The 23,872-nt window shown below is 39.0% G+C and overlaps 1 protein-coding gene and 1 pseudogene across 1 annotated transcript; both read right to left on the minus strand.

The window, feature by feature from the left end:
* Positions 1 to 1,870: 1,870 nt before the first annotated feature.
* On the minus strand, positions 1,871 to 3,661 carry LOC105477291 (heterogeneous nuclear ribonucleoprotein A1-like; annotated as a pseudogene).
* Positions 3,662 to 7,434: 3,773 nt separating this feature from the next.
* Positions 7,435 to 11,038, minus strand: LOC105477292 (uncharacterized). Its single transcript, XM_011733753.3, has 4 exons — positions 10,518 to 11,038; positions 10,296 to 10,419; positions 10,099 to 10,182; positions 7,435 to 9,287 (listed from the first exon to the last, which is right to left on the minus strand). Exons 1-4 carry the CDS (start codon positions 10,948 to 10,950, stop codon positions 9,137 to 9,139), a joined length of 792 nt encoding a protein of 263 aa, XP_011732055.2. The 5' UTR covers positions 10,951 to 11,038; the 3' UTR covers positions 7,435 to 9,136.
* Positions 11,039 to 23,872: the final 12,834 nt, after the last annotated feature.

The raw sequence follows: 23,872 nt of genomic DNA on the forward strand, positions 1-23,872 counted from the left end.
TGACTTGAAATAATATTACTACCATCATCTACCCCTTACTCTTCAGAAAGAGAAGTACAGACCCTGTAATCAGAATTTCAAGTTAAATAAATTTGCTCTGCATCTATCTGGGCTTCTTTGACACTTGACAAACTGCATGCATGTCCCAGTTTAATTTTAGATATTTCACAGCTTTTGTTATGCTTAAAGTAAAAAAAAAATCTCTTTAGACCTGGTTTCTCTTTTATGTAATGTTAAATACATAAAAGAAAAGGATAAACTTTGTAAGGGCAGATAGCCAAAGAATGTGAGATCTCAGTAGGCATTTCTGATTTCAGACCTTGGTACGCCCAGGACTATAGTGTTTCTCACCCACCACAATCTCAAGAGCAGTTTTGTTGTCTTCTCCCTTTTCATTGAAGAATGAAAGGGGAAACTTATCAAAGTGATGTTTGTCAGTTACAAGCTAATAAGAAAGTAGAATTTAGTTTTCCAGTTTATTTGGGAGGAATGGAGATTGTACAATGTAATAAATCTGTTGATAAAGATATGAACTTTTTGCCTTTTTATTTCCTGGAGGTGGAACTACGCAATTTTGAAGACTCCGATGACATCTGCAGTTAATGATTATTTAAAATATGCTCTCATGAGAAAGTCTATATCTTTTTAAAATCCTAGTTAGTAGAAATTAATATGCTTTAACTTATGTTTTCATTTTATGTCAATTTGAATGATCATATTTAAGGTATTAATGGAATCTGCCATCTATTGATAAGCTATTAAGAAAACAGAGTTCAGAATAAATGAACTTATTGCAGTCAGGAGCAGTATGTTCAGCTTCACAGCTCTTAAAACTGAATTACTGAAAATGGAGTATGAACTCAAATTCTCTTTATTGTTCTGTTAAATGACCTTGGTTACATCACACTGAACACATTTTTTCCTTTATCAAAATATGAAACCCTTTAAAGGAATAATTAATAGAATTGTAGATACAGTGCCACTTTATACATAGCTTCAAAAATCGGAGTATCTCATTTGCTTTCACGGGGAAGACATCACTGCGTTGTATTAAAAAAATGCATAAAAGCTCAGCATACAGAGAAAAAGCTGAAGGACATTGCAAACAGAAGCATACTCGAAGAGGTAAAGTTTTGAGACAGAAAATGGCATATGAAGGAAAAGTCTCAACATATAATAGGATTGAATGACTTTTTAACATTCCACTGCTTGCTGACTTCTTGGTTTTTATGCCAAGCAAAAACTCAATGAATCAGAAACACTGTTCAGACACACTATCAATTTTTTTTTTTTTTTTTTTTTTTTTTTTTTTTTGAGATGGAGTCTCGCTCTGTCGCCCAGGCTGGAGTGCAGTGGCGCAATCTCGCCTGCAAGCTACGCCTCCGGGGTTCATGCCATTCTCCTGCCTCAGCCTCCCAATTAGCTGGAACTACAGGCACCCGCCACCGCGCCTGGCTAATTTTTTGTATTTTTAGTAGAGACGGGGTTTCACTGTGTTAGCCCAGGATCAGATACTATCTTAATCTTTAGTCATTATTTAGTCAATAATCTTTGAGTCATTATTCTCTGTGCACAAGGTAGAGATGATCAAATTATGTGTTATGATAGTAGAAAATAAGTATACAAACATGAGATAAAAATGTTTTAAAAAGTAGTATGTAACTTCATATTAATTTAGGATTTTTTTTAAAAAAAGACATTTATTCAGCATCAGGGTCAGACTATTACATTTAGCTATCAACAGCATGGGTGCAAAAAAAAAAATCTACATTAAAACCTTTGGTTGGAATGCTTTACACTTTGAACAGAACAGCAACTAAAATAACCTGTTATACAATTAGTCACAAATGCAGTCCTATTTTTGCCCATACACATGAGTATTTGTCTAAAACATGTCTTCTTTGTAACAGCTAGGCCCTGCCACTGCTGTGCTTGGCTGAGTTCACAAATCTGAAGCTTCCCTGTCAATTCTCTGGCTCTCCTCTTCTGCTAAGCTTTGTTCCCTAATTAAAATCTTCTGCCACTGCCATAGCTACTGCTGCTACTGGAACCACCATAGCCACCTTGATTTTGTGCTTTGGCAAAGTATTGGCCTGCACCACTACAGGGGCCAGAGGTTCCACCTCCAAAGTTTCCTCCCTTCATGGGTCCAAAATTTGAAGACTGATTGTTGTAATTGCCAAAATCATTGTAGTTTCCACCACCTACAAAATTGCTTCCATCATTACTAAATCCATTGTAGCTGTCCCCACTGACACCATATCCACAACCACCATGGCTGCCACCAAAGCCACTATGACCACTGAAGTTTCCTCCACAACCAAAGTTGTCATCTCCACCAAAACCACCTCCATGACCACCACCAACGTTTCCAGAACCACTTCGCCTCTTTGGCTAGAGGAAGCACTAGCCATCTCTTGCTTTGACAGGACTATCCTAGCTTCACAGTTGTGGCCATTCACAGTGTGGTATTTCTGAATGACAATCTTATCCACGGAGTCATCGTCATCAAAGGTAACAAAGGCAAAGCCCCTTTTCTTGCCACTGCCTTGATCAGTCATGATTTCAATCACTTCAATTTTCCCATACTGTTCCAAATAATCTCTTAGGTGATGTTCTTCACTGTCTTCTTTAATGCCACCAACAAATATCTTTTTCACAGATAAGTGGGCACCTGGTCTTTGAGAATCTTCTCTTGAGACAGCTCTCTTTGGTTCCATGACTCTTCTATACACCTTGTGTGGCCTTGCATTCATGGCTGCATCCACCTTCTCCATAGTGGCATAAGTGACAAACCCAAAGCCCCTGGAGTGTTCGGTGTTTGAATCTCTCATTACTGCATAGTCCATGAGCATTCCCCATTGCTCAAAATGGCTCCTCAGGCTCTCATCTGTTGTTTCAAAGCTCAACTCTCCAATGAAGAGCTTCCTCAGCTGTTTGGGTTATTTAGGAGACTCTGACTTAGACATAATGGCAGGGTGAAGAGAGACTGTAGCGATGCTTCTTCGGTGGCACCCACGGGCTGATTTAGGAGTTAATGGCAGTTATTGTAGAATTTGTCAAAAAGATTGTGATTAGGTTTTCAAATACAGGTATCTATTTTGAGAAGTTTGACCCAATGTCGGATTGATAATAGGTTTGATATATTTAACTGGTAATGAATTGTAGACTCTTTAAATTTCAAGATTGTCAGATTCTCAGGTTTGTTTCAAATAACTTACTGCATAACCATGATCTTCAGCTGCTCTAAGGACAATATAAATTTTTAAATCACATTAAATACTCCATTAGAACTACCTTATATCTCCCTTCTCAAAAATAATTGCTTATTCTGACAGGTACTAATAACAAAAATGAGTGACTGAGGCAAATATCTCAATCAATCAAGATTTATTAAGCCAGCTTTAGGGCACTGATATATTAAGAGTTTGGATACTTGTCCCCCCAGATCTCATGTTGAAATGCAATCCCCAGTGTTGGAGGTGGGACCTGGTGGGTGTAGTTTGGGTCATTGGGGCAGATTCTTCATAGCTTGGTGCTTTTCTCACAAAAGTGAGTGAGTTGTCCTGAGATTTTGCTGTTTAAAAGTGTGTGGTATATTCTCACTTGCTTCCTTTCTTGCTCCCACTTTCACCGTGAGGTATGTTGGGTCCCCCTTTGCCTTCTACCATGATTGTAAGCTTCCTGAGGCTCATGATTGTAAGCCTCCTGAGGCTTCCTCACCAAAAGTAGATGCCAGCATCATGCATCTTGTGTAATCATCGTTATTGTGAGCCAATTTAATGTATTTTCTTTATAAATTACCCAGTCTCTGATATGTCTTTACAACAATGCAAGAATGGGGCAACAAGGTGTGGTCAGGAAAAACAAAAGCGACAAACATCCAAAGATATTTTTAAGGGGTTTAGTATTTATACATTTACTTAAACAGGGGAAGGCATGTAGGAAGAATGGCAGGTAGGCAGTATGGCAAACGGTTACCTTATCGTGAGACTTTAGTTAGTGCCCAGTAAATCTACATTTTGCAAAAGATAAGGGGAATGTTTGAAGAAAAAAAATAGTAAAGGAAGAATCAATTATGCAAACATTTCTGGGGAGGTAGGGGAAAGATCAGTCTCCTCTTGTCTTTGTTCTTCACTTGGGAACATAAGCTTGTAATCTACATTATCAGTGTGGAATCTGTGGACTTGAAACAGACTTTAGTTTTAGACCTGAGACCTTTTACCTTTCTGTGGAGATCTGGCTAATGCATTATGTTGGTAATAGTTATTAATTTGGAAGAATGTGTTGCATGACTCAGCTTCCAGGCCTTACTTTCATTTTGGCATAAGGAGTTTGGGGGTCTTGAGATTTTAAAAAAATTTTCCTTCAGACACTATAAATAGTAGTAATAACAACCATTTGCAGAGTATTGCTTTGTACCAGTACTACTCTATATACTTTTTGTGAATTAACGTGAAACCTTACAACAACGCTACAAGTGTTATTTTTATTTTACAGATGAGGAAATTCAAACTTAGAGGAGGGAAGTCATTTGGCAAGGTCACAAGACGTGGTAGAGATTTTTATTCCGCACTTATTCCATGCTCATTCCAAGCATGTTTGGCTATGATGTCCATACATTTCCTCTGGTCCACACTGCAGTGGTTATAGTGAAGGGTCAGAGAAGAATCCTGAGAAGTAGAAGGAAACCATGGCTCTAGAATATGCACAAAAACAACTATGCTTGGTGGTTCATGTCATCATTTTTTGCAAGACTCCTGGATTAATGTTCAAAATCTTGATTCTTTTTCTTGTTTTGTATTTGGATAGTTCTGTCAGGGGAGTAGATTAAGTGGACTTGTATTTGTTTCTTGCCCACAGAGCAGATGTCTATGTTCTCTGACTTGCTACTATGAGACCAGGTCCACTTGATCTGTTTGCCACTCCCTAGATCATCCTATGTTTCCCCATCAGACTATTGAAAGTAAAAGGCACATCCCAGTCACCTGTCACTATCAGTCTCAAGGCAGAGGATAAAATATTTCCACAGGGATACCAGACACCCAGCTAAAGATAAGGCCCCAGATGTGGGCTTGTGGACTTAGAATTGGTATAGCCACATATGCCTTTGTTCCGGTCTTTATGGGAAACCTAGTACAAATGAACTCCTGTCTTATAACTTTGATATTCCAGCAGAGGAAACATTGCCCAATCCTGCTATTGCAGAAGCTCCATCTCTCTATCTCTCACATCCCACCAGTTTCTGGAAATCTCTAACAGGAGATTTCAGGATAATTCTCAAATAAGGAATCATAATAACAGAGTGGGGTCATCCATCATTCCTCTTTTTCTCTTGTAGTTTATTTGCTCCAAAAGTCTCAGGTACTGTTGACATTGTTGCTTGCCTCTCAGAGTCACATGTCATGCTGTATCACACTGCTCTAAGACTGATCTTTAAATGCAGATAACATCTGTTTTCTGCCCTCATGATCTGGTACCATTCCCTCAAATACCCCTATCTGCCACCCACTACCTTGATGTCCTAAATGGAGGTCTGCCTTGCACTCCAAATTTTCACAGAGAATCTAATGCGGTATTCACTCTTGCTGTTACTGCTTGCTCCAATAAATACATTGATATAAATGAGAGTGGGCTAGAGTACCAAAGATAAACATTGATCCAGGGACCCTCTCAGAGTTTTCCACCCAAACCTTCCTCTTGGTCTTCTGGTAATTCATGCCTTCCCTCCAGTTATGTAATGAATCTTTTTTGGTTTGGTTTGAAGCTCTCCAGTCTGGAGAAAATACCTAAATCTTCTTTTCTTTAATTTAGAAACATTAACAATAGTTGCATTTATTGAAAACTAGCCAGAGCTGGCATCATTTTGGTTCCTCCCACAATTTCAGACTTCTTTTCCATAATATGTACATGTTTTTTAGCCTATAAAATGTGCTTCGAACACTGACTTTCAAAACCCTGTGGTAGGTTGAATAATGGCCCCCTAAAGATGTCATTGTCCTAATCCCTAGAACCAATAAATATATCACCTTATATTGTAAAAAGGACTTTGCAGAAATGATGAAATTAACAATATTGCAATGAGAATTTTATCCCTAATTATCCTGAGTGGGCCAGATATCATCACAATGTTGTTATAGAAAAGATGCAGGAGGTATTAGAGTTAGACAGAAGGCAATGTCACAGAACAAAGGGACAGAAAGAAAGATGTGAAGAACCTATGCATTGGAGATGCAGGGAGATGCAGAAAGGAAACCATAAGGCAAGGAATGTAGACAGCCTTCGAAGCTGGAAAGATCAAAGAAACACATTCTCCCCTAGGACCTCCAGAACAAACCAGCCTGTGGACACTTTGACTTTAGCTCAGTGAAACTGATTTTTGTCTTTTGGTCTCCCAAACAGTAAGACAATAAATTTATATTGTTTTTAGGTACTAAATTTGTGATCATTTTTTCCAGCAGCATTAAGAAATGAATACACTGCGTCCATCTTCAATCAAACTGCTCCCTCTTTGTTCCAGAAATTCCAAAGCCACTACCATCTCTCAGGCACTGCTTAGCTCTTTGCATACATAATTATAATGCATAAATTTAGTAACAACTACAAAAAGGTATAGCATTTTTAATACAATGAGAAAATAAAGTTTAATCAATAAACTTAACCTCAAGATCACACAAGAGGTGTTACAACTGGACTCTATTCCCTGATCCATCAATTATTCATAGCCTATGTTCTTAATCACCATATGAACTGACTGCATCTTCTTGCTTCTTTCCATACATCATTAATGAAGTCTATGTTGGGTTTTTAACCACATTTTAAAATTTAAAATTTACACAGAGGGGATTCTGGATCCCAGGCAGATTTCCTACTAAATACCTCTCATTAAGTGTGTCAAGCCTCCTGCTTGCCTTGGGCCTTACCCCTGAGGTGATGCAATGAAAGTCACATCTATTGTCTCACACACTGGGACACATCCTTCATAGGGTAAGGAGAGGAATAGATGTTTCCTTCTGCTTGTAAAGGAGAAGCAAGAAGTTGTCTCACTACCCTCCTGAAAGGGTCTTCATGGAATACAATGAGCTGGAGCCCTAACTCCAACCCTTTGGGATGTAAATATCTTTCCCCTAGAACCTAGTAGCCCTCTGGTCTTCACTTTGTGTGTCCTACTGATGTCTTTAGGTTCTGTGGGCTTCATCTCTTTTGATATGTAAATAGTTAGGAAGATGGCATTCCACTCTCCCCAGCAGTTTAGGGCTTAATCTAGGGACCAAGTCCTGGATGTAACCTTTGGGTTTTCTTGGGGGAGATTAGAGATATTTTATTATTCTTTTGGATCCATCCACTAACTAGAAAAAATGACTACAGATTTAATTCTCATGGTCTAAGAATAGAAAAAGACTTTTCACAAGAACACTGAGGAATCCAAAGAAGTTTTATTTCCCACAGCCTAAAACATACGTCACTGAGTCAAGGATAAGTTGGTAATGGCATTTACAGAGCTTCCAGAATGGTTCATATTTATTTATTGCTATACAATTTAAAAATTGTTTTTCCATCTCATCTTTTGTATTCTGAAAACATAACATTGGGGTTACATAGAGACCATTATACTCAGTTTTCAGGGTTGGAAATAGAGTCTGTAATCGTTTCCTGACTACAGTTACCCAGCTGCTTAGGACAAGCCTGCACTTGCTCCCAGGCACCAACCTAGGCCCCTTCCCTCTGCTGCAGGCAATAAACTAGGGCTCAGGAGTCCAGGGACATGTGCTGAATCAGAAACACACACACACACACACACACACACACACACAAAAATAAAACCTTGCTCTCCCCTCCTCCACCAATTTGTCTCCTTTTTGGGTTTGGAAGGTGTTCTTTCCCAGAAGGTTCAGATCTTTCCCTAACATGAGATGACAGCCTTTGTTCCTAATGTGGAGTCTAGGTACTCTCCTGCCATTCTGGGGCAATTTGAATTCAAATTTATAGGCTTAGAAAACATTTAAACCATTATTACATCTGTAAAGAACTGGATCTGCTTTCAATTCAATAATTATTATCTCTCCATTAAGGTTGGAAAATGAAAACTTTCTCAACTAGACCTTTACACATGTAAAGTACTCAGGCACTCACTTTTTCTTTTTCTTTTTTCCATTGCACAAATTGCTTGAGTTCTAAAGAAGAATCCACTTTACTGTAAGGTAGCTCCCAGCTTCATTAAGAAAAAAAATGCATAATCGGAAAACCATTAACAGCTTAATTTGAATGAGAGCTCTTTTAAAAATATCTATTAAAATTGGAAAAATTTTAAAGATGTAAAATTGAATAATAGGTTGGTTGTAGTGAAACAAGATGGATATTTTATATAAAACATGTATTTTAAAGGTGGGGATCTGCCTTTGAAAAAGCATCAAATATGCTTTCTTGAACAAGAGAGAAACAAGGGAAATGCTGCCTAGTGGCAACTGTCCAGTGGACCTGAGCCATGGTCTGTTGTAAAGTCCTACCATCTTGAGTACTCAAGAAAAACGAAAGGTTGAAAAGTATGAAACAAAACTAGGCATGATATTTTTGGAAAGGTTTTATTTTCATGGTTTTCTTCTGTTAAAATACATCGATAAATAAACTGTATTATTCCAAATCATAGAGGAACATTACATAATTAATACAAAACAAAGCATCATGTCTCACAAGGAAGACATAAAATATCCAAAGGATAATTAGAACATTGTAGTTTTTATAGCTTCAACATCAGAAATCTTGACAGTTTTGATAAATAACAACTGACATTCTTCTAAACAGTTACACAAATAGATGGGACATACATGCATTTATCTTAACAGTGATCTGACTATTGGCTTGGATCCCCACTATTTATTTTTAGCTGCTATCACAATGTCTGGCATGATGTGATCTCTTTCCCACCATTTAATTAATGGAGAACATGTAAAATCCATCATCGTCAAGTTAGATGACAGTAAAGACTGAACTTTGGTTTAACACAAAAATACCTTTCAAAATGACAGTACAGTGAATTACCAAACACATTCATATTTTTCAATATCAGAAAGAACCTTAATAGACAAGCTTTGAAAAATACATACATACATACATATATAAATAATTAGAAGTACCTTCATAAGAAGCAGTTAAACACATTAAACACAGTCCAAGTGTGCCCAGGAGCTAATTGTTTTTCTTCTTTCACTTTGATTCCTCTAAGAATAGACTCCTTTAGGAATTGTAGCGGATATGCTTTCTCCTCTCTAGGTCCGTTAGCGTTGCCACTGTGATGAAAAAATGCTGTTAGTAGGTACTCAGGAAACTGATCCCACAGACCATTTTTCCCACCTTAGATCCTTACCTTCTAGGGTTTTTCAAACGTGATTGTTCCTCCTAGCCCACACTAAGTGGTTATTACTTGTAGGAAAGTTGTTCTGTGTAGCCAAATAAAGCCCCAGGCTCTGGGATGCTATTTAACTAGAAATAGTGGACCTGTGGTCATAACTGTATTATTTGCTTCAAAAAGTGAAACAAGGGTTATACATAGGTTAAAAATCTACATGCATGACCTCACCTAAGGTTCACAGCAAACGTTTTGAAGTAGCTATTATTGTTTTCAGATTTTGTTAAGACTCAGGATACTGACAGGTAGAGCCCAGACATGAACGACTCATGAGGGTCTGACTGGAAAGTCTCTACTTTTCACCAGGGATAGTTAAGAGTCCCACTGTGCCCCAAATCAGGGGGGTTCACTTTTCAGGTCTGATGCCCATGAGGGAGTGAGACAAACATCCTGAAATAGGTAGGAGGCATTTTAGCATCATTAGCCAAATTCACATAATCTTAGAGAAAGGCACATTTACCCTCACTTATTTCAGTAGGGGTTAGGCCCAGGAATGGAGGGCACTGAAATACTGAAATATCCTCTGGCACCAGAGCAGATTAATAACCTTAATGGCAACTTTAACTGTGAAAATAATAATCACATTTCTAGTCCTTCAACTAACCCCTGGGTTTCCCTTATTTTATTGTTGGGGGCCAGATGCCAGTATTTCTGACCAACGGCCCCAGTCGCCTGTGTACATGCAAACTCACCTGTTCAGCATCTTTTGCATGATTTTCTGAACCATGGGTGCTGTGGGGTTGAGACACACTTTCTGCCCATTCTTGAGTGCAGCTCTGCAGAGGGAAGGGAATCTCCTGAGGCAGGAGGTCGGGCTGGGGACAGGGTTGGGGCAACAGGAGGGTCTGGAACGCGGGCGGTGGCAGCGGTAGCGCAGCGCGGGACTTACATGACTTCGGTTTGGGCGCAGTGGGGTCCAGGGAACTTCACGTTCACACTTCGGATGTTCTTGGGGTGAATTCCCTGCAGGGTCTGCAAGCACTGGCAGCGCAGTTCAGTGACCACGGGTGCTCCTACGGAAGAAGAGACTCGCTGGCTGAGCGGGACTGTTGGCGCGGGGCGTCACCCCAGCCGTGTCTCGCCCCGGGGACCCCAGGGCGCCGGGACCCACCTGCCGCGCGCCGGCAGGTGGCCACCAGGAGCACGAGCAGCAGCAGCGCCACCCGCAGGAGCCGGGGAGGGCCGGGGACAGCGTGGGGTGCGGCGCAGGCCATCAGGCTCAGAACGCTGGTCGGGCGGCGGTGCGAGGAGCAGGGGAACTGACAGGAAGGTGCCTGCAGCCCAGGCTCTGTGGCTGCGCGAGATCGGTGAACCGTTTTAATGCATGGTTGGGGCTGAAAAGTCTGGAACCCCCGGGTCAGGGAAATTCTCGGAGCTCCAGGTCGATCCCGAGTACGGAAGAAAAGGGCTGGCCCTGCCCCCTGGGTGGTGGGTGGTGGGCGGTGGCTGGTTACCCACTGGTGCCGCCTCCCCGGTTCGCCTTCCAGAGTAACTCCCGTGGACTGTGGGATATTCGCTTCTGCTCCAAATCCCTGGAAGGGCATTGAGTCCACCTCGCTGGAAATACCGCCTGCGGGGAAGGACCCTGGACAGGGAGGAGAGTAAGAGCTGGGACGGATCCCTGAGAACCACAACAAGGGAGTCACGAACTCTTTAGAAGACAGTGATAACTACTTAGTTAATAGGGTTGGGATGCGGGATTTAAGAGAAATTAAGGAGGGCCTAGAAGGCTAGATTTTGTTTGGCTAGCTATCTTCTAGATATCGTATTCTCTATCTAATTAACCTCTCTCTGTATTCGGTCTCTGCTTTTCGGTTTAGCATATTTCACATATATCTGAAATCAATGCCCCCTGTAAAAATACAGCAGCCATCATGTCAGATTCCAGAGAAGAATGTTCTGCTTGTTCCTTGTGTTGCATATTCTCTAATCACACATGAAATATCTTGTTTACGTTTTCCATTTGGTGGCAACAGATTATCAGTCAAAAGTCGAATTCAGTGTTAGTTTCAGTGGAAGCCCAGGCTGTAACATGACCTCTTTTTTTCCTATCCTGCATAACTTCCTTCTTCCCTCTGAAATATTGGGACTTCCAAAAGTTCCTAGAGATCTCCTTCTCCCTCTACCAGAGGTTCAGATTTGATATATGACATAATGGAAGGGGCTATCACTCTGAAGCTGGGCACTGGCTGTCACTCCCATATGTCGCAGATTTGATCTATGACATGAGGGACTTGCTGGGTCCGGCAGCCTCATGGACTATTTCTGGTTCTCTGTCTTTGGACGGCACAGCACATGACACTGGGATGTGGGTACCTGGTGTGCAAGCACTCTTCCCACTGAAGCAGCAGATATCCGTTCAGATGAAATACGAACACCAGATCCCACATAGAGGCACGTTCCATTTACTATCAGACTCTCTGGTATTTGATGTTGGACCTGCTTTCTCTGGAAACATAGGCATTGCCGCTTTCTGATCATGAATTTCAGCCTTTTAACCTGACGCCTCTATCACTTTTTCTACAGTTTTAGAGAATTTATTTTGATTCATCATCAGGTTTTAGAGGGCTTTAGTGTGAATCTCCAAGTCAGCTTCAGACATCTCTGAGACATGGAGTAAAACAGAGAGAAGAGAGGAGAAAGGAATGGCCTCTGCCTTGGGTACAGAGCTCTGCACAGCCTAGTTCAAAGCATAAGAGCCCTTGCCCCTAGCCAAACACAGGGCAATACAACTTGGCTGCCTGCATTTAGTTGCAGAACATCACCTGCAGATTATTTAACCTCTGTGTGCTAAACCCAAGGTAGTTATGAAAAATGAGTCAACATTTGTAAGAGTCATCATGGATTAAGTGACGTATAAAAGTTTTTTAAATAAAGAAAATGGAAATAGCTTTTCCCAATGTTGCCTAAACAGAAAATCAACCTGCTATGAATTATTCTATAAAGAAGAAAAGAGGATCTAATAAAAGATTCACTACCTAATTTTTTTCACATTTAAATTTTCTATATCCCTACTGCCACCCAACTGTACTTAACTATACACAGCACCTATAGAGCAGTGTGAGTCCTTAAGAAATCAAAGCAGGTCCTAGAATGAAGCCTATTCATATAAATGCAATTTCAGTGTCCAAAATGTCCTCGTAGCTACTGGTGCTCACAGGGACCTGTGCTGTCATTACAGTAATCTTGGTCAAGGGGTGGAAAGGTGTTCTAGAATGTTGTGTTGCTTTAAAACAGATCCTATCATTAGTATTTCTGTTCCAATCTTTTCCAATTATTTCCTTTCTAACATTTTCCTGATTACTTAAATTCCATGGCAGAAAGGATACAAGAAAAGCTTTGGTCCAATGGAGGACAAAATACAAAGTGCCGTAAATGTCTTCAGCCATTTCAAGCTATCATAAATGCTGCAAACTTCTAAATTAAAAAAAAAAAAAAAAAGCAACACACACACACACACACACACACACACACACACACACACACACACAAACTCAAGGCTGCTCTGCCTATGGAACAGCCGTTCTTTCACTTCTGTATTTCTCTAATAAACTTGCTTTCGCTTAAAAGATAAATTAAAAAATAAGCTCAAGAATTTACAAAAAATTAACATGAAATTAAATTTTCCATATCTGACTTTCAGAAAGGAAGATACATCTGTACTTTACTAGGAGATGCACTTAGATGGGAGGGGGGACATATTTTACTGTTGAGACAGATCCTTGATTTATTTTGTAGCCCCAGTTTCAAACACTTTATCTGTAAAAAGAAGTTTAAATATAAAAACTCCATCTTATGTATTGGAAAAGATGTACAAAATCCATGACTATATTAAAAAATACTTGAGCATGATCCTAAGAGAAAAACCCAGAGAATTAAGAAATTCAAATTTGTATTGGGGGTAAGAAATGACATATAATTTCCAGGTTATAAAGTATGTGACTCACTCATGAATGATTGAAAGGTTGTGTGATTACCCCTTCTATTATTACCCTTTTTGGGGGATTTGATGATAAACTGGCCTAGAAATATGAAAGTGATTCTTTAAAATTTGAAAAATGTAAATGTTTTGTTTTCTAATGGTAGTTGTAATACATGTTCATTGTATAAAGTTTATCATAGCAAGGCATGAAGAGTTTTTTTCTCTCTCTAATCTCTCTTCACGTTTCTCTATGAAACTGACTTTAATGGGTCGCTGAAAATTTGCTTGCTTTTCTTCAATAAACATAAGAGTTAATAGCACATCGTAGGTTTACATACTCCCATTGTGGATTATGTACTCTGCAGGAAAGCTGTAAAACCTCATCCCTGTTTGTCTCCAATGACTCTGGTTCATACTAAGCACTCTACAAATATTTGTTGAAATAATGCATAAATGAATGGCTTTGGGCCACTGTTTTAGAATCAAAGTGTCCTGAGGTGAGTACATGTGGAAATTGCCCTTGAAGGACTGCAGCATGTCCTTGTTTTTTGTTGCCTTTTTCACCTCTCAGTACCGAATAAAACCTCTCAGTAGACCTAAGTAAACCCAGATGATACAGCTGGGCCAGAGCCAGAGTTTAGATTTTAGAGTAAGAGCTAAGGAAAAGTATCTTACCTGGGACAGCTCATTTCAGAATATGAACCTTGGCTTAGATATCTCTGAAGCTAATTTCTGCCAAGTTCAAAGAACACAGATGGGACCTGCAAAGGCATTCAAAGCCAGAAGACCTGAGCTGCTTAAGTCTGGAACAGAATAGGAGAAATGTCAGAAATAAAGCAAGAGAGTTTGTCCCAGATGGAGCTGGAGTATCTGTGCTTGGTCTTTATGGATCATCTGTCTCATGGAGGATGGGAGGAGCCAGCTAATTCAAGGTTCATCATATAGACAGAAAGTGAGAAGATAATAGGTACACTTCCCACACGTTTTTAAATTAATCTATGTGTATAAGGCACAGTGATACATTTAGTAGAAGAGGTAAAGTTGGATAAAGTCCAACTTCTAATGCAAAATTCTATTTAGCCTGTCTACTTTCTTTTGCAATGCTAGATTGTTTATTTTTCTGTTTCTGGCATGATAATCTGATGATATGATCCATCTACAAATACTTAAAATCATTCGGATATCATTGAGAATCATTCAATATATTAGATTTTGTCAGTTTTCTTGGGGGTTAAGGGGGTGGCTATTGGCTTTTAAAAGTGTTTTATACATTGTTTTGCTGCTCCATTTTCCTAAGATCCTTTCCTGAACTATTCAGAACTGGTTATTAATTAAATAAATGATACTATGATCGCATAATGTAAAAAAAATCTGAAATACAGGACTGCCAAAATTGCAAAAGAGTAAGGAAATGAGAAAACTTCTCTTGGAAATAATTACATAATAAATTTGTTTTGGAAATTAAAACATCATTATGACTTGATATTCTGGAAATAACATTTAGGAACCTGAGAGATGAATGTATAAACCACAAATGGAAAAATAGCATACATTGCATAAAAACATAGACTTCAGCTAAGAAAAGTGAATAATCATAAAAACTTGACTTAAATATCCTGCCATAGTATTTTTCAATGTTTCTTATCCTCTAATTTTTTGGTCAGGAATATTTTTGGTTTAATTTTTTTCTTTCTGGGCTCTGTTCATATATTCAGAAGAGACTTCTGAACAACCCTGATTTCAGAGGGATGACTTTGCTGGTGTGTGATTGAGTTAGTTCATTGATTGACATTTTTGAAGTAGTTAAGGATACTAAAGAAATAGAAGATTTAATTACATACTATGGAAATTATGGTGAAAGTGGAGACACAAGAACTTGGTTGTGTATAATATACCATCTGTATGTTGCACATTAGAGTAAATATCTACTATCATATAATATTTAGTGAGCATATATTGTAGCATCTGTATATGATTGGACTATGTGAATGGACAGATGAGGGGAACTCTTAATAGGGTCCCTAATAGTTACAAATGTGACTGTAATGAAATGCCAAACAAATCACTTATGAGACAAATGGCATGAGCATATCATAATGTCTATAAACAACTTGGCAAGATCTGTGAGCCTAGCATGGTCAGGAGTTGGGAAAACAGTATTTTTAATGTTCAACCAACTTTCTGTTGGCTGAATGCCTTATCGTCAACACTAGACTGCATCATTACATTGTATTGCTAACTACAGTATTATTCCTCTTCATGTAGTTAATATTTGACAAACATTTTTTAGCTCCTATTCTATTATGCATTTTTCTGAAACATGGAATGAAGATATGGAGTAGGCTTGGCCCTTACTGGCTGTTTTACAGTAGGAAAACAGTCAGATAAATGAATAATCACAGTGCAATTTAATAGGTATTGTGATGGAGGTAAGTACAAATTGCTTTATTCTTTATTTCCTAATAGTTCCTATGGTCAGCCCTAGAATGAGAAAAGAAGATTAATTCTCCAACACAGTTTATTAGTAAAACTGATTGTTCCAACTCTGCTTGTTGTCTGCCTTGCTTTCAGATTTTATTGCCTATGACAACAAATGCTGGGGTACATGAGAAATTTTGTTAAATGTAATGCACAATTATCAAGTCAAAGTATGCAGGGTATCTATCACCAAAATCAAACACATTTTTATTAAATATAGTCATCCTACTCTGCTCTCAAACATTGAATTTCTTCCATTTGTCTTACCATATGCTTATACTCTTTAACCCATTTTTTTTTTTTCATTCTTTCCCTTCCCTCCCTTTCATGCTTCTCAGTATCTCTAATTTATTTTACTTCTCCCTGCCGTCATGTGTTCAAATTTTTAGCTTCTACATAAAAATGAGAACAGGCAATATTTGTCTATAAGTGCCTGGTTCATTTCACTTAAGATAATGATCTCCAGTTCCACTCATGTTTCTTTTTTTTTTTTTTTTTTTGAGACGGAGTCTCGCTCTGTCACCCAGGCTGGAGTGCGGTGGCCGGATCTCAGCTCACTGCAAGCTCCGCCTCCCGGGTTCACGCCATTCTCCTGCCTCAGCCTCCCGAGTAGCTGGGACTATAGGCGCCCGCCACCTCGCCCGGCTAGTTTTTTGTATTTTTTAGTAGAGACGGGGTTTCACTGTGTTAGCCAGGATGGTCTCGATCTCCTGACCTCGTGATCCGCCCGTCTCGGCCTCCCAAAGTGCTGGGATTACAGGCGTGAGCCACCACGCCCGGCCCCACTCATGTTTCTTTAATTGACATAATTTCATTCTTTTCATGGCTGAATAGTATTCATATGTATACATATTTGCTTTATTTATTCAACTGTTGATGGGCAATTAGGTTGACTATACATCTTTTCTATTGTGAGCAGTCAGTCCTGTAATAAACATGTGAGTGCTGATATCCTTTTGATATATTGATTTATTTTCCTTTGGGTAGATACCCAGGGGTGGGATTGCTGGATCAAATGGTAATCCTATTTTTAGCTTCGTGAGAAATTTTCATACTGTTTTCCATAGTGACTGTACTAGTTTACATTTCCATGAACAGTGCATAAAAATTCTCTTTTCTCTGCATTCTCCCCAACATCTGTCATTTTTTGTCTTTTTGATAATAGCCATTCTGATTGGATTCAGATTATACCTCATTGTGGGTTTGATTTGTGTTTCTCTGATAATTAGTGATGTTGAGTATATTTTCATATATCTGTTGATTATTTGTTTGTCTTCTTTTGAGAAATGAAATGTCTCATTTCCTTTGCCCGCTTTTTTAATGGTTTTTTTCCTGTTAAGTTGTTTTTCTTGTATAGTCTAGATACTAGTCCACTGTTGAAAGACTAGCTTGCAAAGTGTTCTCCCGTTTGACAGGTTGTTTCTTCCCTCTATTTATTACTTCTTTTGCTGTACAGAAGCTTTTTATTTTAATTAAGTGCCATTTATTTATTTTTATTTTTCTTGTCTGTGCTTTTGAAATCTTAGTCATAAATTATTTGCTTAGACCAATGTCCAGGAGAATTTTTCCCAGATTTTCTTCTAATATTTTTATAGTTTCAGGTTTTATAGCTAAGTATTTAATGTTTTTGTGGGGTTTCTTTTGCATATGTTGAGGATTAGGAGTCCACTTTCCCATGGCTATCCAATTTTCCCAGAACTACTTATTGAATAGCACATCCTCCTGCTAATGTAGGTTCTCACCGTCTTTGTTGAAGATCTGTTGGCTGTAAATATGTGGCTTTATTTCTGGGTTCTCTATTCTATTCAATAGGTTTATGTGTCTATTTTTATACCAATACTATGCAGTTTTGATAACTATAATCATGTAATATATTTTGAAGTAAGGTAATCTTATCCCTTTTACTTAGTTCTTTTTGTTCAGGATTGCATTGGCTATTTGGGCTCTGTTTGGGTTTCGTATAAATTTTAGGTTTGTTTTTTCTAAGTCTGTGAATTATTGGGGGAACCTATCCCTGATAATCCAACATGAGTCCTTTTCTATTTTCCCTAAGTGTTGACTGGTCTTAGAAATAAATGGAAAGAGTACAAAAGAGAGAAATTTTAAAGCTGACTGTCCAGGAGAGACATCATTTGTCAGCAGGTTCTGTGATGCCCCACAAGTTGCAAAACCAGCAAGTTTTTATTAGTGATTTTCAAACTGGGAGAGAGTGTATGAATAGAGTGTGGGTCACCGAGATCACATGCTTCACAAGGTAATAAAATATCACGAGGAAAATGGAGGCAGGGCGAGATCACAGGATTAGGGCGAAATTAAAATTGCTAGTGAAGTTTTGGGCATGCATTGTCATTGATCACATTTTATGAGGAGACAGCATTTGAGAACAGACAACTAGTATGACCAAAATTTATTAGGTGGGAATTTCCTCATCCTAATGAGGCTGGGAGCACTACTGGAGACTGGGACTTATTTCATCCCTTATCTACAACCATAAAAGACAGACGTCCCTAGAGCAGCCATTTTAGAGGCCTACCCCTAGGCACACATTCTCTTTCTCAGGGTTGTTCCTTGCTGAGAAAAAGAATTCAGCAATATTTCTCCTATTTGCTTTTGAAAGAAGAGAAATATGATTATGTTCTGCCCTGCTCTCAGGCAGCCAGACCTAATGGTTATCTCCCTTGTTCCCTGAACATCACTGTTACCCTGTTCTTAAGGTGCTCAGATTTCATATTGTTCAAACGCATATGCTCTACAAACAATTTGTGCAGTTAACGCAATCATCACAGGGTCCTGAGACAACATACATCCTTAGCTTATGAAGATGACAGGATTAAGTAATTAAAGACAGGCATAGGAAATTATAAGAGTATTGATTGGGGAAGTAATAAATGTCCATGAAATCTTCATAATTTATGTTCAGAGACTGCAGTAAACAGGTATAAGAAATTATAAAAAGTGTTAATTTGGGGAACCAATAAATGTCCATGAAATCTTCACAATTTATATTCTTCTGCCATGACTTCAGCTGGTCCCTCATTTCAGGGTCACCATCTTCCTGCAACATCTCTCCCTTTCTTTTTATATAAATGTGCCAGGGTGATGAAAACTTGCTCGTTCTCTCGATTTTGATGCAGGATTCTTTGGTCTGGCACACTAAAGTCAAGCCGTTTAAACAGAAAAACATAATTCCAAAATTTACTACAGTGGAACCCCCAATAGACTTAATCCAAGTCGTGGGGTTTAGTCCATAAAGATTTTCTGCCACCTCATCTAACACCTCAACTCCAGGCAGAATGGACAAGTGAGCTTGAGAGGCTTCAAAAATTTATTTCTTTAATTTAGTTATGTCCAATGATAAATTATCTTTCCTACCCAGAAGGTGTCCTTTGACCATTTCCCATGAATGATTAGTCTCATTGTAGGAATATGGGGTGATATGGAAATCCAAAGTGTTCCAATCTCACTGCATTTGCATGTGATATTCAAGACTCACTACCCGATATCCAAGCCAAATAACAGACTGTCTTAAATCATTAATTTGATTAGCCAATTTTTGATCACTGCCTTGTTGAGAATTCCACATTTGTGTGGAATTGGCTTGCCAATTGTTGACAAAATAAGCCATTTGAATAAATTGGTGTAATGCCATTCCAACAGTGGTGGCCATTGCAGTGACTATAATTAGGCCAATGATCACAACAATTAAAGTGAAAACAAATTTCTTAGATCTTTTTAGAATTCTCCGTAACACTTCATTAACTAAATGTATTGAAGGGGAGGATTCCCAAGGTCTGGGCAAAGTTACCAGAATCCAGATTCCTTCTTGAGCTCAAACCAACATTACACTTTTCCTGGAGTCAAAATGGGAGTTAATACAAGTGTGTAAATGACAATTAATGCAATGGATAGTTTGATTGTTCATCCAAATTTTGATATTTCCCACTAATAGCATCTAAGGAGGCTTAATACAACTCTGTATGGGAACAGTCAGGTTGGAGGTAAGTAAAGCAGAATGTCTGGTTCTACGTTGATACTGAGAGAGGGAAATGGTAGTGGGGACAACAGAGAGAATAGTTTCCCCTTCCCATACTCGCAGCCCAGACATGGCAATAGCCAATTTCCAAAATTTTGAGTGCTCTGGGCTCAGAATGGGGAGTATCATATGAGGTCTCACAGGGATAATGCCTTTATCTTCCAATTTTAAGGGCAGGAATGAGCTGAACCTCCTATGCAAAGTAGAATGATGATTCTCATTCTCCCAATAAGAAATAAAATAAGTAGCCTCTGGGAATTGCCTTCCACTGGAAGAGCAATTTTTTTAAATAGCCCATTGGTGCCCAGTATATTACTAAACCATACGAGTTATTTTTTAATATTATTGCATGTGAATTAACACAATCCTCCCAAATTAAAGTTTTAGATGGGCCCTCAAACTTTTTAGGGCATGGTTTTCCTGCAGGCTTGTATTGAAAGTAAGGGGTATCTCCCATTACTCGCCCTTTCATGTGTTTTAAAGGAGAAAGGGAGAGGCCAGAGACCAAATGTCCTGGTTCCTCTGTAGTTGATCTCTCTGGAAGATAAGCAGCCCAGCCTTGAGTTTCTAGATGGATACAACCAGCTGCATGTCTGAGGCACAGAGGAGGGTATTTATAACCCATGGTAACATTAATTCAGTGCCTTCTTCTCCTGGTTGAGCGGGGCAATGGTCATCTATAGCTTCAGGAATTCACACGCTATCGTTAATGTGGATTTCCGCAGGAGCATCTATCCAGGTGAGAGATTGAATAAGTGGAGGAAAAGGCACATAAGCCCAATAAGAATAATTTTGTGTAACAGGTAAATCAGTGTGAGAGGAAACTGGTGAGTCAGAAAGTATAAGGAGGAGAATAATTAAATAAAACCCATTCTAAAAGAGATTGAGTGCTGAAGGAGGAAGAGAACAGAGGGATGTTATTTTCAAGCTAATAGAAATGGTGAGATTTTTAGGTTTGTAAGGAGAAAAAGAAAGGCAATCAGGAGAAGTGGGATTAGTTAGATGGGTCTCCATTGCCATTAGGGAGAATTGAATCAGACCCATTGTGATTTGGTGTGCCTGCTTCTGAGGAGTTGGCACAGATCTCACCACATCTGAGGGAAGTCTCCAACACGGACATCTTTTCCCTGTGGTTTTTGTTTGATGGTGTCCTGGTGAAACACAAGCATATCCTTTTTTCCACGTTAAGTAGAATCAGAGACAATATTTAAAGGTTTGGGGAAATCCTATAAGGCAGTAATTATAGCAATTAACTCTGCCTTTTGAGTAGAGGTATACAAGGTAGAAATAAGCTTGTCTGTAGGACCTACATAACCAGCATTGCCATTACTGCAGTCATCAGTGAATGCTGTAATGGCCTCAGGAATGGGCCGATCTTTGGTTAATCCAGGGACCACCCAAGATGTCATTTTTATAAAATCAAACAATTTGTTATTTGCATTATGATTATCAATAATGCCAAAGAAATCAGCCAAGTGAATTTGCCACAGTATGGAATGTTGAAAGGCAGCTTGAACTTCGAGCCAATTTAAAGGAACTACAATTAAATTCTGATCAAATCTGGAAATTTTAGGTATTATACACCATGCATGTCCAATTACAGTGGACTTTTGGTCCAGAAAAACAGACAAAGTTTTTGACACAGAATCAGGAAGAAAACACCACTCCACTAAATCATTATGTTGAACTATTAGTCCAGTAGGTGAGCATAATGAAGTGAAAACCAGAAGCTGAAAAGACTGAAACGGCTGTACTCTAGATAACTGGGTGGTCTGGATTCTTTCCTCTACAAATTTCAGTTCTAGTGAAGCCTCAGGGGTCAAAGTCCTGGGACTGCATAGATTGGAATCTCTCCACAGCGTAGAAAACAAGTTAGACAGCGCATAGGTTGAAATGCCTAAAGTATGTCTTATATAATTAATGTTACCTAAAAATTTTTGGAAGTCATTTAAATTTTTAAAGAATCTCTCCTAATTTGAACATTTTGAGATTGCATACATTGTTTATCGACCACCATTCCTAAATATTGAACAGGAGCGGTCTGTTGAATTTTATCCTGAGTGATGTGTAATCCAGCCTCTGTAACATGGCAGCTCAAAATTTGATAACAGTCAATTAGTTCTTTATCAGTGGGGGCAGCAATTAAAATATAATCAATGTAATGAAGAATATAGGCCTGGGGAAATTGGGCTTGAACTGGTGAAAGCACTTGTCCAACATAAAGATGGCAGATTGTAGGGCTATTCAGCATTCCCTGAGGAAGTATTTTACATTGATAATGAGTTGCAGGCTCCTGATTATTGATAAATGGTACAGTAAAAACAAATTTTTCACAGTCTTATTTATGTAAAGCAATATGAAAAAAACAATCTTTAAGATCAATAACTATGAGATGCCAATATTTAAGTATTAAAGCAGGGGCAGGCATGCTGGGTTGGATGGCTTCCATAGGTTTAATTACTGTGTTAATGGCCCTTAAATTGGTTACCATCCGCCACTTGCCTGATTTCTTTTTTACTGGAAACACAGCAGAATTTCAGGGGGAAAGAGAACGTTTCACATTTTAAAGTTGTAACTGTTCAGAACCAAGTGAATTAAAGCCTCCAGTTTTTCTTTAGAAAGTGGCCACTCCTGAATCCAAATGGGAGAGGGCCTGGAGAATTATAGGTAAATTGTAGTTTGGTTCTGGAGCCATTAGCTGAGGCAAGATGTTTGAAGAGAGAAGAATTAGGATATATATAGTCCAGAGCTGTGTGAGTCATGGCCCTGGAGCTTCAAGTACTGGCTCTTCATGAAAAGAAGTAAGATAATTAGTGGGTAACTTAAGCCAAAGTCTTAGGAGTTAGACACTGAATTTTCAGCATCCTTAGGTGGGGGAGGAGTAGCTGAAGGGAGAGGCTGATCAGATAATGAAGGCTGTGTGGGAGAGGAAAGTTGAGCAGGTATTAGGAGGGCACTTACCAAGGCCCAATCACCCCAGTGACAGGAACATAATTCCTCGTTGAGACCAGTTCCCAGAATGTTGAACCAACACAATCCCATAGTTTTACTTATATGGTTCATTTTTCAGGAAACCAAGGACAGCATTTTCCCACTGCCCTGAATAGAGAGACCATATTATCCGTGGTTACTCGGACCCTTCCCTGTTTTAACAGGTCTACATCTAAGGTTCCTTTTTCAGGAAACCAAGGAAAGAATTTTACCACTGCCCTGAACAGAGTGACCATATTTTCCATGGGCACTTGAACTCTTTTCTGTTTTAACCAGAGTTTAATATAGAAGAGATAAATATAATGTTTATACTCCATGTGACCCATAGTTAACCCAGACCATACACAGACTACTCACCAGTCATCAGGGAATCAAACAAGCATCTCTGTGGGCCAAACTGCTGATGTTTCCCTGCACCTAACAAAGGGAATTGGGTTCCCACATGCATTTAGGAAAAAAGAAAGACCATGTTGGCTGCCAGATATCAGGGGAACCCACCTTGATAATTCAACATGAGTCCTTTTCTATTTTCCCTAAGTGTCAGCTGGTCTGAGAAATAAAGGGAAAGAGTACAAAAGAGAGAAATTTTAAAGCTGGGTGTCTAGGGGAGACATCACATGTTGGCAGGTTCCGTGATGTCCCACAAGCCTCAAAACCAGCAGGTTTTTATTAGTGATTTTCAAACGGGGAGAGAGTGTATGAATAGAGTGGGTCACAGAGATCACATGATTCACAACGTAATAAAATATCACAAGGAAAATGGAGGCAGGGCAAGATCACGGGACCGGGGTGAAATTAAAATTGCTAATGAAGTTTTGGGCACATATTGTCATTGATAACATCTTATCAGGAGACAGGGTTTGAGAGCGGACAACCGGTCTGACCAAAATTTATTAGGTGGGAATTTCCTTATCCTAATAAGCCTAGGAGCGCTACTGGAGACTGGGGCTTATTTCATCCCTTATCTACAACCATAAAAGACAGATGTTTCCAGAGCGGCCATTTCAGAGGCCTACCCCTAGGCATGCATTCTCTTTCTCAG

This window comes from Macaca nemestrina, chromosome 3 (assembly GCF_043159975.1).
Source record: "Macaca nemestrina isolate mMacNem1 chromosome 3, mMacNem.hap1, whole genome shotgun sequence".
Taxonomy (NCBI): Eukaryota; Metazoa; Chordata; class Mammalia; order Primates; family Cercopithecidae; genus Macaca; species Macaca nemestrina.

What these genes read in the sequence shown, in the direction of transcription:
- LOC105477292 (XM_011733753.3), bottom strand. Translation starts at nt 10,950, where the DNA reads ATGCCCTTCCAGGGATTTGGAGCAGAAGCGAATATCCCACAGTCCACG. An exon ending in CACCTGCCGGCGCGCGGCAG is followed by an intron (nt 10,420 to 10,517) that starts GTGGGTCCCGGC and finishes CTTCTTCCGTAG; the next exon opens with GAGCACCCGTGGTCACTGAA. An exon ending in ATGCAAAAGATGCTGAACAG is followed by an intron (nt 9,288 to 10,098) that starts GTGAGTTTGCAT and finishes TTTTCATCACAG; the next exon opens with TGGCAACGCTAACGGACCTA.